Source organism: Herpailurus yagouaroundi, unplaced genomic scaffold, assembly GCF_014898765.1.
Source record: "Herpailurus yagouaroundi ecotype Mexico unplaced genomic scaffold, PumYag 254, whole genome shotgun sequence".
Taxonomy (NCBI): domain Eukaryota; kingdom Metazoa; phylum Chordata; class Mammalia; order Carnivora; family Felidae; genus Herpailurus; species Herpailurus yagouaroundi.
Genome location: NW_024412471.1, coordinates 1,926,256 through 1,943,949, shown reverse-complemented (window position 1 = coordinate 1,943,949; position 17,694 = coordinate 1,926,256). Strand labels below are relative to the sequence as shown.

General features: G+C 41.8%; 2 protein-coding genes across 4 annotated transcripts in view; both read right to left on the bottom strand.

Annotated features, from left to right (window-relative positions):
• Nucleotides 1-646: 646 nt before the first annotated feature.
• Nucleotides 647-11,064, bottom strand: CTSK (cathepsin K). 2 transcript variants are annotated; one of them, XM_040461215.1, is made up of 8 exons: nucleotides 10,951-11,064; nucleotides 9,383-9,506; nucleotides 8,790-8,912; nucleotides 8,549-8,704; nucleotides 7,340-7,558; nucleotides 2,978-3,143; nucleotides 2,609-2,714; nucleotides 647-1,329 (listed from the first exon to the last, which is right to left on the bottom strand). In XM_040461215.1, the coding sequence occupies exons 2-8, from the start codon at nucleotides 9,503-9,505 to the stop codon at nucleotides 1,230-1,232; spliced, it is 993 nt and encodes a 330-aa protein (XP_040317149.1). In that variant the 5' UTR covers nucleotide 9,506; nucleotides 10,951-11,064; the 3' UTR covers nucleotides 647-1,229. The 2 variants fall into 2 exon arrangements, with proteins under 2 accessions (XP_040317149.1, XP_040317150.1); XM_040461216.1 differs by lacking the exon at nucleotides 10,951-11,064 and having other exon boundaries at nucleotides 9,383-9,533.
• ARNT (aryl hydrocarbon receptor nuclear translocator) overlaps nucleotides 9,541-17,694 on the bottom strand; it is an 80,650-nt gene continuing 72,496 nt past the window's right edge. Inside the window, exons 19-24 of one of the 2 annotated variants that reach the window (XM_040461188.1) lie at nucleotides 17,356-17,497; nucleotides 15,971-16,130; nucleotides 15,208-15,374; nucleotides 14,393-14,492; nucleotides 10,951-11,071; nucleotides 9,541-9,616 (exon numbers count right to left, since the gene is read on the bottom strand). In XM_040461188.1, coding sequence (XP_040317122.1) covers nucleotides 14,403-14,492; nucleotides 15,208-15,374; nucleotides 15,971-16,130; nucleotides 17,356-17,497 — 559 coding nt within the window. In that variant the 3' untranslated portion in view covers nucleotides 9,541-9,616; nucleotides 10,951-11,071; nucleotides 14,393-14,402. Of the gene's footprint in view, nucleotides 9,617-10,950; nucleotides 11,072-14,392; nucleotides 14,493-15,207; nucleotides 15,375-15,970; nucleotides 16,131-17,355; nucleotides 17,504-17,694 lie in introns of both variants that reach the window. The other variant, XM_040461187.1, reaches the window with a different exon arrangement.

The following is a 17,694-nucleotide window of genomic DNA, read 5'->3' as shown; positions in this document are numbered from 1 at the left end:
GCTCTCTCCTTCTCAAAATAAATAAATACTTTTTTATAAATGTACTGCTTATAACAGGGTAATAAATATTTACACACAAAAATAAATAATTTTTGTATAGAATGAAATAAAATAGTGCCTGATACATGGTAAGTATTGAATAAATGCAAACTCTAGTGGTGATATTAGGTACTCAATAAACATTTTGAAAATGTGAAAAATGGCAAAACGTGTTGTGCTGATTTATTATTAGCCAGCCACAGTCTTTTAGAGTTAATACTGCTTGGAAACCATTATAAGAGTTTCCTCTTTTGATGACAGCAAACGTTTAAGTTGTAGAACTTCAGAAAGAGCCTTAAGGTATTTTTCAAGACTCAGGTTCATGTGTCATTAACCTGGCTCCCTCACAGATAGAATTATATACTGAAGTCTCCTTATATCCATGGAATTCCCAAAATTTACAAAGTCCTTAGTAGACAGTAAGCACTTCATAAATGTTGGCTGAAGAAATGAACAAATGAGTGAATTAGGATGAACTGTTTATGTGACAGTCACTCCAAGCAAACCGGGAGCACACCAAATATAAGGAATATGTGAGTTTTGGGGGGTTTTTTTGGTCACCTTTTTGTCTCCAGCACCTAGCACAGTATCTGCCACAAAATGAATATTTACTAAATAGGTATTTATTAAATTAGAGACAGATAAATACTTGGTTTACTTTAAAAATGCAAAGAGGGCATATTTCTAATATCACATAAACTTGTACCAAAGATTTACGAATATATTTATGAATTGGGGTGGAAAACATAGAAATTTCTACCTTCTGGATACAGAAGAAGTGAATTTGGAGACTGAGACGTCAGGTCACCTTAGTACTCTAGATGGTTAAAGCAAACTAGTCCCTGTGAATAAGAATCTATCTAAAGATCCCTAGCCTCAGACTATTTGCACAGCATCAGCCCGACGACAACAGTCAGAGCAGGCTGTGGTCATATCTCTTAGCTGAGGAAGGTACACTTGTTAGGAAAATTGCTACTGTGGCCACAATGAAAAATAAAGGCCTTGGGTGGAGGGAGGGAAAGTAGTAGGAGTGTCACTCAAAGCACAAACAAACCGGGAAACTGATTGGACAATTTCTATATTGCTACATCTGCTTCAAGACAGGCACACCAACTCCCTTCCAAAGTACATCAGTATGTTGCACCATCGTAGAAGGAATGGAAAAGCAGGATGAGGTTGGCTGGCTGAAGTCACATCTTGGGGAAACTGGCCAGGTTGGCAATGCCACAAGCGTTGTTCTTATTCCGAGCCATGAGGATATAGCCTTTGTTTCCCCAGTTTTCTCCCCAGCTGTGGGATCAATGTAGGAAAATATTTAGTACCCTCAGTGTATTTATTCGTTAAAACACTTAACTGACTATTGAGCTAGGTACTGGTAGTATAAAAAATAAAAGTTTTTACCTTTGAAGAGTTTAAAGTAAAGGAATAGAGAGAAGACATAATGCTATAGGCCTCAAAGGTATGAGAGATCGCTTGTGATCAAGGGATGAAGACCTAATGAAAGAGGTGGCATTTAAAGTAGGCCCAGGTTGATAGCTCAGAGCCTGGAGCCTGTTTCCGATTCTGTGTCTCCCTCTCTCTCTCTGCCCCTTGCCCGTTCATGCTATGTCTCTCTCTGTCCCAAAAATAAATAAATGTTGAAAAAAAAAAAATTAAAAAAAAAAAATAAAGTAGGCCCAGGAGCCGCTGGATGGCTCAGTCAGTTAAGCGTCTGACTTCAGCTCAGGTCACGATCTCGCGGTTCATGGGTTCAAGCCCCATGTCAGGCTCTGTGCTGATAGCTGAGAGCTGTGAACTCCCCAGACTCTAGGACTCCTGCTCCCTGGAGGGCACCAAGGACAGCAAGTTTAGTTAGTGCTGCTGCCAGGCTAGTATTGGCCAGTGAGGAAAGGAAATGCATAATTCTCGTAAGGTTCCCCCCCAAAGTCACAAGGGGCTGAAGAGAAAAGGGGAGCTGAAATACCCTGTAGTTTTATTTCTTCCCAACAATAGGGAAGGAAACATTAAATGTTGCTGTTGTTGTTCTCATACCTACTTTCTGAAAAGTCTTTCTCTTCACATGCTTCAAAATGTTGGGCCACTTTTTATATGTGTTATCCTAAGTGTATATGGAAGGGCACAAAGTTGCACAGGAGGATATTAAACCTCTACTTGGTTCCCTACTGCTTTCAAACATGCTGATGATGGAAAGCTCCCTAAGAAATTGGTCACATTATAGAAAAAAGAAAGAAAAAGCTACATAATTCCAGACCTCCTCCTGGTTTCCTGTGCTCCTGGATGTTCTGGTTAGTTAGGTCTGCCTGTCTGAGGGGGCCGTGAGATCACCAAAGGCAGACGTCCTGTTCACTTGTGTATGACTAAGCATCCCTCATGTGGAGCACCTGCCCGACACACACTGTATTACTGTCTGGCCATTAAACGTTAGAATTAATAGCCTCTAACTGGGAAGGGAGAACTAAAAAGTCTGAGACAACTTTCTCGAATGAGAGCAAGGAATGCTGGGAAGTTGGAGTCGAGGTTGAGCATTAACAGAGTGATTCAGTGACAAACTTAGTGTCCCCATCATTACCTGTTTTTAATTATCCAGTGCTTGTTTCCTTTCTGGATCCCATATCCCACTGCCAAAACCGCATGGTTCAGATTATCGCTATTACAGTTTTCATCGTAGTACACACCTAGGAAACAAACTGTCGAGGTGAAGCTTTCTGCAGGCCAAGGATCCCCCTGTGGGGTCTCCCGGTCTAGGAGACCCTCTGCAAAATCCTGCCCAGCCAGGAGGACTGACGACAGAGATGCACGGTGGCAGCTATGTTTCCCTCCAGGAGACTCAGTCTAAATATGGAAACTAAGTACTCCAGATGCTCGGTGGCCTTCAAGGAGCTGCCGAGCCTGCATCACATGAGGTGGGTCATTGTGCTCTGAGGGAACAGCTCCTTACCTTTGCTGTAAAACTGGAAGGAGGTCAGGCTTGCATCAATGGCCACAGAGATGGGTCCCACTCGGGCCACTGCCCTCTTCAGGGCTTTCTCGTTCCCCTCAGGGATCTCTCTATACCCTCTGCACTTAGCTGCCTTGCCTGTTGGGTTGTACATACAACTTTCATCCTGGAAAAAACAAGGTTAAAATAGGACTAGGACAAAGCAACAGGCCAGAAACTGGTAAGTGAGAATCTCCACCAATGCTTTGATGTTGGTGAACTGACTGGGATGGCCGACTTAGAGTCTTTAGAGAGGGTCTGTCCTCTCCTTACCATTTTATTTTATTTTATTTTTTAACATTTATTTATTTTTGAGAGACAGAGCGTGAGTGGGGGAGGTGCAGAGAGAGAGGGAGACACAGAATCCAAAGCAGGCTCCAGGCTCTGAGCTGTCAGCACAGAGCCTGATGCAGGGCTCGAACTCACAGACCGTGAGATCATGACCTGAGCTGAAGTCAGAAGCTCAACTGACTGAGCCACCCAGGCGCCCCTCCTTACCATTTTAGACAACTGTAAAAAAGAATATGAAAAGTGGATACCTTGCACATCCACAAAAATCAGCTCTAGGTTTTTTAAAGCATAAATGTGAAAGGAAACACTGTAAAACTTAAGAGAGAACATTTTTATTCCCTCAGGATAGAGAGAGAGATCTGAAATAAGTTGTTTTTAGGGGCGCCTGGGTGGCGCAGTCGGTTGAGCATCCGACTTCAGCCAGGTCACAATCTCGCGGTCCGTGAGTTCGAGCCCCGCGTCGGGCTCTGGGCTGATGGCTCGGAGCCTGGAGCCTGTTTCCGATTCTGTGTCTCCCTCTCTCTCTGCCCCTCCCCCGTTCATGCTCTGTCTCTCTCTGTCCAAAAAATAAATAAATGTTGAAAAAAAAAAATTTAAAGGCACAAATCATCTTCTGGCCATGCAGTTATGTGTGAGCCTCAGAAGGCAGGGAGGGGCCAGCTGCTGTGTGGGGAGGAGGCCAAGGCCAAGACCCAGCTGGGAGGAAGACCTGGGCCTTATACACATATACTGGGGGGGCTAGTGTGAGGCAGAGTTTTGGCTGGTGCTCTCATGAGAGACTTTGGTAAAACCACAAAACATGACACTAAAACATATTGAGGAACTTGGCAATTTTGCCTGTGAATTTCTAACACTGTGCTTTGGAGGTCTAGTTAACAATGATATGTTTCACTGGCAAGCCACAGTTACAAAATCTAATGGCAACCCATGTCAACATGGTATATTCTTTTTGGCAATTCATTTTCCTCAGACTACCCTTTCAAAACCCTAAAACTGAATCTATAAGAACATATTATCAAATTATTAACAATAATGGCAGGATGTGATATGATCTTCTAAGACCACAGTAGTCTCCTTTCTTAATTTCTCAGGATTCCCTTGTTCTCTGCCATATAATCCAAACCCCCAAGATTCAGAATGTTAAAAATAGAATATGTGTCTTATATGGCAAATTCTTCATTTTAATTGATTATGAGACCAAAATCATTCCACGTTGCCCTCAAATACTAAAGAGATCATTTGAGGGGGCAGGCTAGCAGAAATTAGAAGTCAGATGCTCTTTCTTTAAAAATTTTTTTAAGTTTATTTGAGAATGACAAGAGAATGAGCGGAGGAGGGGCAGAACGAGAGAGACAGAGACAGAGAGAATCCCAAGTAGGCTCTACACTGTTAGCGCTGAGCCCAAGGTGGGGCCTGAACTCACAAACATTGAGATCATGACCTGAGCCAAAACCAAGAGTCAGATACTTAACTAACTGAGCCATCCAGGTGCACCAAGAAGTCAGATGTTCTTTCTATTCCAAAAGAAGGTTTATTATATGATTTTCATTCATTCAAATTATTTCAACTCTCTGAGCTATTAAACTGCCTCTCAAAAAACTCGTTAATATAGTACCAAATAAATAAGGTATCAATGGATAATGATCGACTATTAGTTCTGATAGTATTTAATTTCTTTTTCTTTAATATAGTTATACAATCCTTTAAGTTGGCTGTCTGGGTTAATCAACATGGAAAAAATTGTAAACATAAGCCTGGTTTGGGGTGTTTTTGTTTTTGTTTTGTGTATACTCTTGGGATTTAACTTTTCAATATCAAGTGACAACAAAACTGTGTCAAAAGAGTATTTGAGAATTTAAAAAAAGAGTATTTTGCCATGTTCAGGTTATCTCACTAATTGGTCCGAAGTATTCAGAATTTAAAAGCCAATCTGCTAGGGCAGATTTAGTACGGTGTCCTCAAGTTAGCACCTTATAGTAAGTAGCAGCCCAAGTTCAAACATGGACTTGGGATCCAGGAGTTCTAAAAATTGTATACGGATGAAAGAATTTTTTTTTTTTCAGGTACAACCTCTAATTTCTCTGCCTTATATACCTGACAGCTAAAAAACCACAGTATGGAATAGTAATGGGCTGAAATGTACAGATTAATGTACTGTTTTGATATGGCCAATGTCATGAAGATGTGTTGAAGTGACCATACTTGTTGAGTATCCAGTGAAATGGATTTGTTCAGTCATTCACATTAATGAGCATTTTATTGCAACAGACATCATTTCAGATGACTAAACACTAATGAATAAAATTCACTGCTACTGGATTTTTTAAAGGCACAAATTGCAGAGGAAAACAATCATTTTACTAGACTGAAATGAAGAACTTTTCAAAGTTGAAAGATATAAAGAGAATAAAGAGACAAATGTTCACCTACAACACACACAGTATTAGTATCTAGATTTATTTTTAAAATTCCTAAAAATCAGGACACATGGCTGGCTCAGTCAGTTAAGTGTCTGACTCTTGGTTTTGGCTCAGGTCATGATCTCACAGTTCGTGTATTCGAACCAACCATTGGGCTCTGCAGCTGGCAGCACAGAGCCTGCTTGGGGTTCTCTCTCTTCCCTCCCTCTGTCCCTCCCCTGCTCACACTGTCTCTGTCTCTCTCAAAAGAATAAATAAGTAAACTTTAAAAAAATTCCTAAAAAATCAGTGAGAAAGAGCAAAATAACCTAATAAAAATGTGCCAAAAATATAAACAGTCAATTCACTAAAGAAGAAAGGCAGATGGCTAGATAAACATACTGATGAAAATGGGACTCCAAGGGAATTCTTACATACTTCAGGTGGGAAAATCAATGTTTCAAAATACCTTGGTAAACAATTTGTCATGACTTAGTCAAGTTGAAGATGCATGTATCCCAAGACTCAGACAATTCTGTTCCAAGGTATTATAAAGTTGTTGTTGTTGTTGTTTTAATGTTTATTTATTTATTTTTGAGAGAGAGAGAGCACAAAGAGGGGAGAGGCAGAGAGGGGGAGACACAGAATCGGAAGCAGGCTCCAGGCTCCGAGCTGTCAGCACAGAGCCCGACGCGGGGCTTGAACCCACGAATTGTGTGATCATGACCTGAGCCGGAGTCAGACGCTTAACTGACTGAGGCACCCAGGTGCCCCAAGGTATTATATTCTACTAAAGACATGTTTGCACATTTGCACAGAAGATATGCTGAGCATGTTTGCAGATGAACAGATATGGTAGATCAATCTTGGCACTGCTACATGACTAGTGCTATGAATTTGATCATCTGTTTTATCTCCTTCAGTGTCAATTTCCTCTGAAGTGAGGATAAGTCTACCTTACATGTCTGTTACAAAGATTAAATGAGAAAATGAACTAAGCACACGGTTTAGTACATAGTAGCCATCCTGATTACTCAAACTTGCTATCCCTGCTTCAAAGGCTCCTGTTGCAAAGGCCCTATGTTATATTATCTATCAACCCTATGTACATAAAAGCCCTTAGATTCTCTTCTTTTTAGATAAGAAAGGTCAGCAGACCTTCCTATTCCTAAAGGAGGAAGTGAGTTGAACCCTGAAGTTGCAACAAACATGAAGCAACTTATTTTTTCTCTCATTTTGTACATGTCAGTAGTTAACTTACATAATTTGCATAAACATTCCCCAAACCCACACTGAGATCGTGCAAAATAAAGACATGCGATTTGGTAAATTAGCATGTGTGGGTTTGGGGAATCGGTGACAGGAGCAGAGGAGCTGAGTAACAGGTTGCAGAGGACCCCCCAGAAGTCCGTGGGGTCACCTGTGCTCTGTCTTCTCTAGGGCAAAGAGGTGGGTAGGGCTGTGGGGCCTAAGGCCCCCAAATCTCCAAAGCTATGGGACTCTCCTTGGCCTTCTATAGGTAATTATCCCATCAGGAAGGCAGGATAGGGGAACAGAAACCAAGATTTATGGGATTATCTCCAGCATAAAATACTGTGCTGGGGAAGGAGGAGCCATTACCGGGCAGTCTCACCTGTCCCACATACGGGTAGGCATCTTCAGAGTCAATGCCCCTGTTTTTCTGCACATACTGGAAGGCATTGGTCATGTAGCCCCCTCCGCAGCCATCATTCTCAGAAACACAATCCACAAGGTTCTGGGGACTCAGATTTAAGAGTTTGCCAGTTTTCTTCTTGAGTTGGCCCTCCAGGGCACCCACAGAGCTAAAAGCCCAACAGGAACCACACTGACCCTGAGGAGCATAACAGAAATTGTCAGTCACTGCTGTTCACACTTTTTGTTTCTTCCCTCTACACTGTCTGCTGGAGCCCCATATGTGTTACAAATTCCAACACACGTGTGTCCCCTTTTCTGTGAAGGCTTCCTATTTCCCTTCATTTAATATTTGCTGCATGGCTCTATTGCTATTGTTTCCACTGATAACTATTGCTACATTGTCACCATTAGCTGTAGAGGAGCAGGGCACTGACTTTGCAACCCAGAAGATATGTGACCTTGGGTAAGTTACTAAGCCTCTCTGTGCCTTAGTTCCTTATCTGTAAAATGTGGATAATAATGTACTTAATTATGGATTATGGAGATTTAAAAAGTTAATTCATGTAAAGGATTTATAAGTTTCTGACCTACAACGTCTCAAAAAATGCCATAACTATTAGTATTTGTGCAGCTAGATTGTAGATTTTTCTTTCTTTCCTGTTCTATTTTTGAAGAATGAGGATTTCTGGAGGACATAGGGTATGTCTTGGTTATCTTGAATCTCCACTGGCAAGCACTATACTTGGTCGGTTCTGAAAAAGGTGTGTTTGTTGAATGAGTGTTAAATCAATTCTTCATCTGGCTGATAAAATGAGCATTGGGGTTGTGGGAAAACTGGCATTCTCTTGCTGGTAAGAATGTTAATATTGTAAAAAATTTTTTGGAAAGGATTCTCTGTGACCTAGCAATTACAATTTTAGGCTTTATTTTGTATTAATATTTGCACATTTTCATAAACATATGCACAAGGGTGTTTACGGCAATGTGACTTGTAAAAAAGAAAAAACAGAAACAATATACATGTACAAAAATAGGTGATGACTTAAATAGAATAGGCTATATTCTCTGAGCAGTGGGACACATCCCTTAATTCCTTACCATCCTCCCAGTTCCCTCCTAGTTAAGAACAAAGACACAGAAATAGGTCATGCCAGCTTACATACCTACATAGGAGAAAGGAGGGTACCTGGTTTTTGACAGGAGTAACATATCCTTTCTTTCGATAATCAATGGAGTCTGGGGCTCTGCTCTCCCAGTCTGGGATATAGAGGGTGTCATTGCTGCGGGAACGAGATGGGGGTACTTTGAGTCCAGTCATCTTCTGAACCACCTCTTCACTGGTCTGGGACAAAGAACAAAAAGGCCAGCCATAAGCAGGAAACTAAGGCAAACAGGGCAGGTAGGCCAGGAGCTGAGGTTCAACTCACCATGTCCCCCAAGTGGTTCATGGCCAGTTCATATGTGTGGACACCAAGAGAGGCCTCAAGATTATGGATGGAAATATGCTTCAAATTTTTTTCCCATATTAAACGCCGGGAGATTTCATCCACCTAAACAGAACATAGTCAGTACTGGCATGGACTATGTCCTACAAAGTTACATAAAAAATACCGTGGAGGTTTTTAGGAAAAAAGATGAAATTTACAATCATACAGAGTTTACAGTCTAGTTGGGGAACTGACCATGGGATTATTAAGAGCATGCAAAAAAATGTAAACAAATACAAATAATAGAATGCAAAAGCTCTGGAGAGATGTGTAGAAAAACTGCTTATGGATTAATAGCATTAATCTGAGAAGTCTTCCCCAAAGAGAAATAGGAAGAAAAGGAAGGCTAGAACTTGAGGGAGGGTGAGTGGAAGAGGAGGAATGAAACTGCGTTAAAGAGTTCAAGAACAGGGGTGGGTTTGGCTGGTTGGAGTGGTTAAGGTTTTTAGACTGAAGAAGGGAGTCTGGAAATTAGGAATAGACATCTCGAGTGCTGGCTCCCTGACCACACTTCCCTCCAGGTCCCCAGGCACCTTGTTGTTATACTGCTTCCCATAGGTCTTCTTCCATAGCTCCCATTGTGTGTCCAGTATCGCCTCAGGATATAGAGCAAAGGTCGCTGTGGGCAGCAGCAGTAGAATCTTGAGTCCCCACATCCTGGGAAAGGGGATAATTAGGGGAAGTTCTTCTGTGTGCCAAGGGGTTCACAGCCTGGCTTGGGATGAGGAAACAGCTGGAGCCATATTCCCAGACAGCTGGTTCTTAACCTTTGGGAGTCACAGACTTCTTTGAGAAGCTAATAAAATTTCACAGTCCATCACAGTCCCACTCATCCGAAAAATGCATGCACACACAATTCTGGGAAATTCCTGAACCAAAGAGAAGAACCTCTTCCTTGGGACCATGAGACAAAAGAAAAGAATTTATAAGGAAGGGATACAAAGAACTGAGAGTGACCTGTGCATGATAAAACGATAGGAAGGGTCTGGGTTTGGACTGAGTGCTGATACATCTGACTCCATTCATTTTGACCTAGGGAGATTCAAAACACACACACACACACACACACACACACACACACACACACACACACCCAGAACTGGGGTAGAAAATGGACAATCAGAATGGACTAAGCACCTGCCTCCTCTAATGTCCCCAGCAGACTTGGAGACAGACGAGGTTGGAGGGGGGTTGGAGAATACATAAAGGAGAAATTTCCAGCTAAATCTTGCTGCCTATTTATTTCTTCAAGGCATTATTCACTCCCTTGCCTAAATTCTGATACTTTTTCAGATCTTGCCAGGAGAGGACAAGGAAGTATTTTCTATTCTTTTTGAGATGTTTACTATCTCCTTGGTTATGTATTTCTTCCTCCTTTCTCTTCCTGCTCCCTCCTCAGGCAGGAAACTGTCCTAATCTCAACCAGATGCTATGGGAAGGAGGTTTTCTTTCTTCTTCCTGACAGCAAAAAACCTCTCTGACTGCCTCACAGGACAAAAAGCTTCACAACCAAAGTTTGTCAGAAAAATGTAAGACCCAAAAGCAGTGTTCTATGATCATTAAATTCACAGCTTTTCAGAAGTTTACTCTAGCTTCACTCATTTCTTGCAGCAGCTTGCTTAATTCCATGTTCTCCATTTTAAGAATTTACAGTCTGAAGTAAATTTTTGAATTTAGTCTAATTTTTGTGCAATCTTTGCAGACTGGCAAAACACTCTAAGATATTTAATATCTGCAGTGTTAAGGGCTTTGAAATGAAGCAGAAAAGTGCCTCTGGGCACCATTCCTCCTCCCTGCTAAGTTAACTCTTTTGGTACCTTTGGCTAAAACCACAAACCCTAAAGGGAGAGGCCACTCCTTGTGGGATAGGTGAAGGATTCCCTATATCCTAGGGTTTCACTAACAACCATGTATACATACATATAAAGCACAGAAGGAATCCTAAAAATTTCCAGCAAATTTTATTTGGCCAGGAAATGACTGAAGGGCATATTGTTGTTTTCACCCACACAACTACAAATTTCACCACGATCTCCAAGTCACTACATCCCTAATACCCCTAAAATGGGCAAAGGAAGGAATGAGAAGTAGAAAATTTTACCTGCTGATGGGGTTCTGTGCTCCGGGCTCCTTTCGACGGGGAAGTGTGGATAATGTGGGCGGATGACTAGGGGTGCTGGATTTATTCCATTAGGATTGCGGAAGTCAGTTCCAGCTGTTGGCTGGAAAATTTGAATAGGGGAGGGAGGCGGGGAAAGAAATGCTGAGAGAAGCAGGGTCGGAGAGGGAAGGAAGCGGTGGATTTGCAGTGTTTTTGTGTGCATGTCAAGTGTGTGCACCAAAGTGGAAAGTTGCTGGGTAGTTTCTCATGACTGTCTTTGAGGGCAAAAAGACTTCCATACACATTTATTCAAGCTAGGCTTACCTTCACTTTGATGGTTAATAGGACACAGCCCTGATCTTCTCCATCTTTCTTTATTACATAGTATTTATGGTATGAGGAACTACATCTTTTCCTGCCCTTTTCCTGTTATCTCTCCAACTTCGAAACCTCAGTTTTCAAATTTCTGTCTGACCTGAGGGTCAGACATCCAGCAAGAATGAGGGAATAAACATGAAAGACTAGAAAAGAGTGTAATGGAAACCACAGGCTCAAAAATCATTTGTATGTTATAAGTTTGTTGGCTAAAAGTTGTCAATACCTCTTCCAGCCTAATACGGTTTTCCTGAGGAAGGATATGCCCAGAACACCCAGATGAAGCTGGTTCTGAAAGTAACCCAAACCAGCCCTCCTCGTTATTAATGACAGCACTTGAATCAGTGCATAGCACTGACAAACTCACATGTGACTTCTTTGTTGCTAAAACTTTCAGATGGTAGGATGCCTGAACATTATGTTTCAATTATTAAAATCCCCAATCCAGGACCAGTCATATGAGCTTCTCCAAATGATTCCCCCAACATCCAGGCATGTGACAGATCATAAGAGTCTAGTTCAGTCCCTAAGCCACATCCCCAAATTCCATTTTATTCCATAAACAGAGGCGGAGGAAGAGGAAAAGATGGTTCTTGGAACAGAAAATAATAGGATAGATTCAGTTTCTAGCTGGATTGCATATAGACCCTCAAGAACACAGGTTTATGCCTGTAAGTTTTAAGATTTGGTAATGAACCACATGATCCTAGAGGGAAACCAAGTCCAGACCTGCATAGTTTAAATTTCCCCATCCCTAATTCCTTTTATTCCAGGAGAGCAAGAGATACTTGGGGAAGGAATCTGATGTGCCATACCCATCTCAAGTCTCATCTTTGTCTGCTCTGAAGGACATGGGCAATTTCCCAACCCCCATCTCATGGTCAGATGTCCCTGATGATTTTACTCAGTGAGTCAGGATCAGGAGGACAACTAAGGAGTGCTGAGTGATCAGAGGCCTTATGATTTCTGAATCCTGAAATTATAGATACACTGTGTTTTATGTTTGCATATTTGGAGCTCAAGCTATGGATTCAACTAGTTGTGGGTGGGTATTTGTTGTTCACAAGCTGGAAAAGAATAATAAAGCCGCAATCAAGATCACACAACACAAGAACGTTTACAAAAGGAAAAAATATTTTGTTTTAAAATCTTTGCTACATGTCATTATTTTTGCCACTGTAAAGCTCAGCACAGATGCCAGCAGTACAGAAATGGCCAACAAGAAAAAAAAAAAAAAAAACAATCAAAAATAAAACCCTGAAGGAAAAGCAGAAACAAAACCCCCAGAGCATCTTCTCCCTCCCCTCTCCTTCCCCAAAAGCCCTATAATAACTGTACAATATTATAGTCCTGATCACATTTAAAAACAATTATTAAAAACAAGGATTCCATTGGAAACTCAACTTTTTGGCTTGTTAAACTGTGATATAAATATATATGTATACGGTATGTGTGCACATAGAATAAAAAAATAAACTGTCTCCTTTTCAACTCCACTACCTGGCACCAGACTGGAGACAAAAGGGAGAGAAACCCAGTAATGATGTTCTCTCAGCCTCTCTAAGGCCATCTATGCCCCTCAGTCTCCTATGGCTACGTTTAATGTCTTCTCCTTATTAATTCAGTCTTGCACTTAAGATACTGGCCTGAGCCAATAAAAAAAAAGGGGGGGGGGCTGATACACATGACTGTTACCTGAGGAAGGTACAGAGAGAGTAGTAACCTGTATCTGCATTTATATGGCTATAGTTAACTCTGTGACCCTGTTAGAATGGGAGTCCAGGCCCCATCTATCACATGGATTCATACTCTTGTATCATAGCAAAATCCAATCTTAAGATTGGAGGGAGCAAAGAGGAAGAACTATAGGTCCAAAACAGACCCAAGTCTCAGTTTCTAGTCAGACTGAACTGGGAACGGGATGAAGGAGGCTACTTTGCAAGACATGGTATTTGGTTTAAACTCCAGGAGTGAAGATTTCCCTGGGACTGCTAATCCAAGAAGTTGAGTTTCCATGCAGAAATAACCTCTACAGAACACACATCATATGTGATTCTGACAGAAAAATGCAGCAAGTATGGCCAAGTATGGGGCTTTTAAAAGGGGGTTATCTTCCCACCCTAAACATCTGTAATGTTTCCAGATCTACTCTATAAGGTGAGAGCACCAAAAGCGGGAATGACCCAGCTTTACTACTAAATGTGTTCAATGAGAGACCAACCACATCAAAAGACTTTATATATCTGCTTACAGTTGCATATTGGCTGGGCATAGATGTAAGTGCAGCAAAGACATTTATTTAAATACTCTTTGGCTGCAATACTAAGTGGAAAATACCTAGAAGATTAACTCCTTAGGACTCTTTGAAAATTACATGGAAAAAACAAAGATAAAATCTGAGACAAATTTTGCATAACTCCCTAATAGGGAGAAACAGACACAGAAACACACATGTGCACACACGTACCACGTACACACATGTGCGCACACGCATGCGCGTGCGTGCACGCGCATGCCCACACACACACACACACACACACACACACACACACACACACACTCTTTCCTTCTCCCTCTCTCACTTCCTCACTCACCAGGCAGCAGAAAGAGCCTATGCTCACTTCCTAAAGCCATACAGGTAATATGTAACCTACCATGTTTCATGGTCCTCAGATATGAGGACATTTCTCCTCCCCCTAACCTTATTCAGAATTTCTTTCCAAAAACAAGCCACAGTATCCAAGGCAAATAGTGGATGAATGGATGTCAGGTTCTCTAACCTGCCTATTGACCCTAGCACAAATCATTTCTGCATAAATCTCTGGTCAGGAGGTGTAAGGAAAGGCATTCTTAACTTCACCCAGCCTCAGTTTTTCAAAGATCCCCAAAGCCTTCACGATTCCCCCCATTTCTTCTCAGAGGCAGGAAGGCAAGGAAAGGCCAGAAGGGGAAGGGGCACACATTAGGGGTGAGGGAAGGGAAGGGAGAGGGACTTTTATTCTCTTTACAGAAAGATTTGCTTTTTAAAAACAAACTGTGACTTTCCTCCCCCACCCCTTATCCTCACCCCAATAGTTCTATTCTGAAAAGGAGGGAAACATAGTTAGGTCAGGAAATTCTTCGTTGTTGTAGCTGTTGCTCTGGTCTCCCAGCATGGACAGCATCTCCTAATAAGAGAAAAAAACAAGTCTGGGTCACACACCTTAATAATCCCTTACATGTACTGAGCTTCTTCCCAACATTCTCCTAAAGCAACGCCCCTGGCCCCACAGTGTCTGTGGGGCTGAACACCCTGAGCCTTCCCTACTCCCAGCAACTCTCAGACTCCTTTATGACAACTTTGTTTCCTAGTCCCTTCTCTGGCTTCTTCCTACAGTTCCACATTTTCCTTCTTTTCTAGTCCTCCCATATTTTCAAAAGGGGAAAAATCTGCTTGCCACATTTCACATAACCCCCTATGCACATATATGGAGTATCTCTGATCCTACTATTTGTTTTCCACCAAAACCTGCTTTGCCTCTTTCAACCTCTGTCTTAAACACCTCTTCCTTTGTCCCAAGATTACTCCAATTGCTCTTGCAGTCCCTTCATGACTTAGGTAAATGGGTCTTTAGAGCTATAATCAGTATGTTTACACTCAAGCTACTGTGCAGTGGGGATGTGGCTCTCCTGGAATGGCTAAAATGACTTCCTTAAACATCTTCGCATCACTAACGATGTGCATCACACAGTAAGTTCCAGTTAATGACATTTACCTCTACACGTCCCCACTCTGTTTTCTCCTAGGTACTCCCAAACACCTCAATCCATGCTTCCTTCTCTGTCTCTGCTCTCTGTTTCTCTTCCAGTTTCTAACTTTCTGAAGTCTTTTCACCCTCTCACCTGGAAGACCTCAGGCTGGCCAGGTTGCTGTGCTGATGGCTGTTGAACATGTTGCTCGCTAGAACTCGAGCGATGATGAGGCTGCTGGCCCTGCCACTGTGGCCAGACACTTACACCCTCTGCTGTCCGTGTCTGGAATTGTCCTGTAGTCTGTCCAGTCTCAGGAGCTAGAAATACAGCAAAGAAGGACAAACAACTTTAAGCTACTAATTCCACTGGAGAGGAGAAACTATCAATGCCTCTTTTATTTTAAACCCAGCCCCAGATTAATTTTTCTTCTCTGGGTAGGCTTTCCCAAGAGTCTTTTGATCATTTAGATTAAATTTGCATATTATTTAATGTATAATAACTTACGAACTTTTTAATACACGATAAAGTCTTTTTCATGGGGGTATGTTTTAAATTCCAAATGGACCGTCACCTGATTTCCCCATAATGAGGTCAGTGCATCCAGGACACAAGAAACTTTGAACCACCAAATTCTTTCTCTTTAGTAGTGTGATTTTCCTGTTACCCTCCTTTCTTTGTTATTATTGTTGTTACTGTTGTTTTGAGAGAGAGAGACAGGGAGAGTGTGCAAGTGGGGGAGGCAGAGAGAGAGGGAGAGAGAGAGAATCCCAAGCAGGCTCTGTGCCCAGCACAGAGCCCCACGCGGCAGCATGTCACAACAGTGAGATCATGATCTGAGCGGAAATCAAGAGTCAGATGCTTAACCGACTGAGCCGCCCAGGCACCCCCGCCCTCCTTTCTAATCTGAACTCACCGAAGTTGGATCCACGATTGGTGAGACTGGGGTAGGCAGCAGCACCAGGTGACGCAGTTGAAGCACCAGGGAGGGACATGGGGCTGAAGGAGGACGGAGTCTGAAAGCTGCCCACACCAAACTGGGAAGAACGAGTCTTGGCTGTAGCCTGAGTAGCCACCTGATGAAAGAGAGAAACATTATTGTACATGCCATTCCTATGAGTCAACCCTCTGTCAATCACTGGATTTCTTCTGAGCCAAGCTCATCATTTATTTTTTACTCTATACTTCTTCTTATGTATGTATGTATCTATAATTTACACCCAAGTTAGTTAGCATAGAGTTCAATAAAGTTTTCAGGAGTATATTCCAGTGATTCATCCCCTAGGCACAACACCCAGTGCCCATCCCAACAACTGTCTTCCTTAATGCCCCTTACCCATTTAGGCCATCCCCCCACCCACAGCCCCTCCAGAACCTTCAGTTTGTTCTCTGTATTTAAGAGTCACTCTATATTTCTTCCAATTAATGCCAATCTCCTATGACAAAGTACAAAACAAAAACAACAACAACAACAAAAACCACAAAGAACTATGGGATTAAACTATACATTCAGAGTTGTGAGAATTTTTTCCAGTTATTTTCTTACACACTTTTTTATGCATTTGAGATCATACTTCATACAATAATTTTGTAGTATGCTTTTTGGTTGGGGATTTTTTATTTAAAATATTACTGTGTTGGGGTGCCTGGGTGGCTCAGTTGGTTAAGCATCCAACTCTGATTTCGGCTCAGGTCACGATCTTGCAGTTCATGAGTTTGAGACCCATGTCAGGCTCTCAGCTGACAGTGTGGAGCCTGCTTGGGATCCTCTCTCTCTCTCTCTCTCTCTCTCTCTTTGCCCCTCCCCCACTGGCATGCATGTGCTCTCTCAAAATAATAAACTTAAATTACTGTGCTATGTAAGCATACATGAATATATGAAACAGCACTAGCTTTAATCTTAACATATATATGTTATATAAGGTTTTTCAACACATTTTTTTGGTAAATAGACATCATTGCGTGTAAATTAGTAGTTTTCTCCTTTGCTCCTGTACTTGTAGTACTAACCAAAATGGAAACTCAGAATTGATTCCAAAACAAATATGTAAATGAAACCTGTTTAACATGTTCTTCTATATGAGCAATTCTGATTTAAAGTGAATATGTGAAAACCACAAACTCTGATATTTGGGGATTATCTATTATTTTAATTATTTAGCTACTCCCAACAAAAAGAAAAATTGGAAGGTAGGGGCTGGGAAGAAGATTTCTAAGACAGATGACAATAATTTTACATATGGAAAAAAGCCCAAACAAATAAACAAAAACTAGTACATAGGGGACAGACAGACACTTTACCTGGGCAGAGAAGCCTGGGCGGGTGCTAGGGGTCCAAGTTGGGGCTGCTCCTTGGGGTGGGTTGGAGTGGCGGGAAATCTGGGCCAACATCTGCCCTGCAGAAGCTGATGGCTGGACGATGGTTACAGGAGAGGCCAGACCACTATTTCTAGGAATGAACACATAGTGCAGTAAAAGATTGAAAGGATGGGTTTACCACAAAATCTAGGTATCACAGGACAATCTAGTACTATCCCTAGATCCCCTTGACTTCTCTGGGATTAAGGAATTCTTAATAACAGAATTTGAAAAAGATGAGAAAACTGACAGTCACACACTGATCTGGACACAGAGAGATGG

Coding starts and splice junctions, on each gene's coding strand:
- CTSK (XM_040461215.1), bottom strand. CDS start 9,505: ATGTGGGGACTCAAGATTCTACTGCTGCTGCCCACAGCGACCTTTGCT. Junction 8,913..9,382: donor GGAAGCAGTATAACAACAAG/GTGCCTGGGGAC, acceptor TGTTCTGTTTAG/GTGGATGAAATCTCCCGGCG. Junction 7,559..8,548: donor TTACTCCTGTCAAAAACCAG/GTACCCTCCTTT, acceptor TATGCTCCTCAG/GGTCAGTGTGGTTCCTGTTG.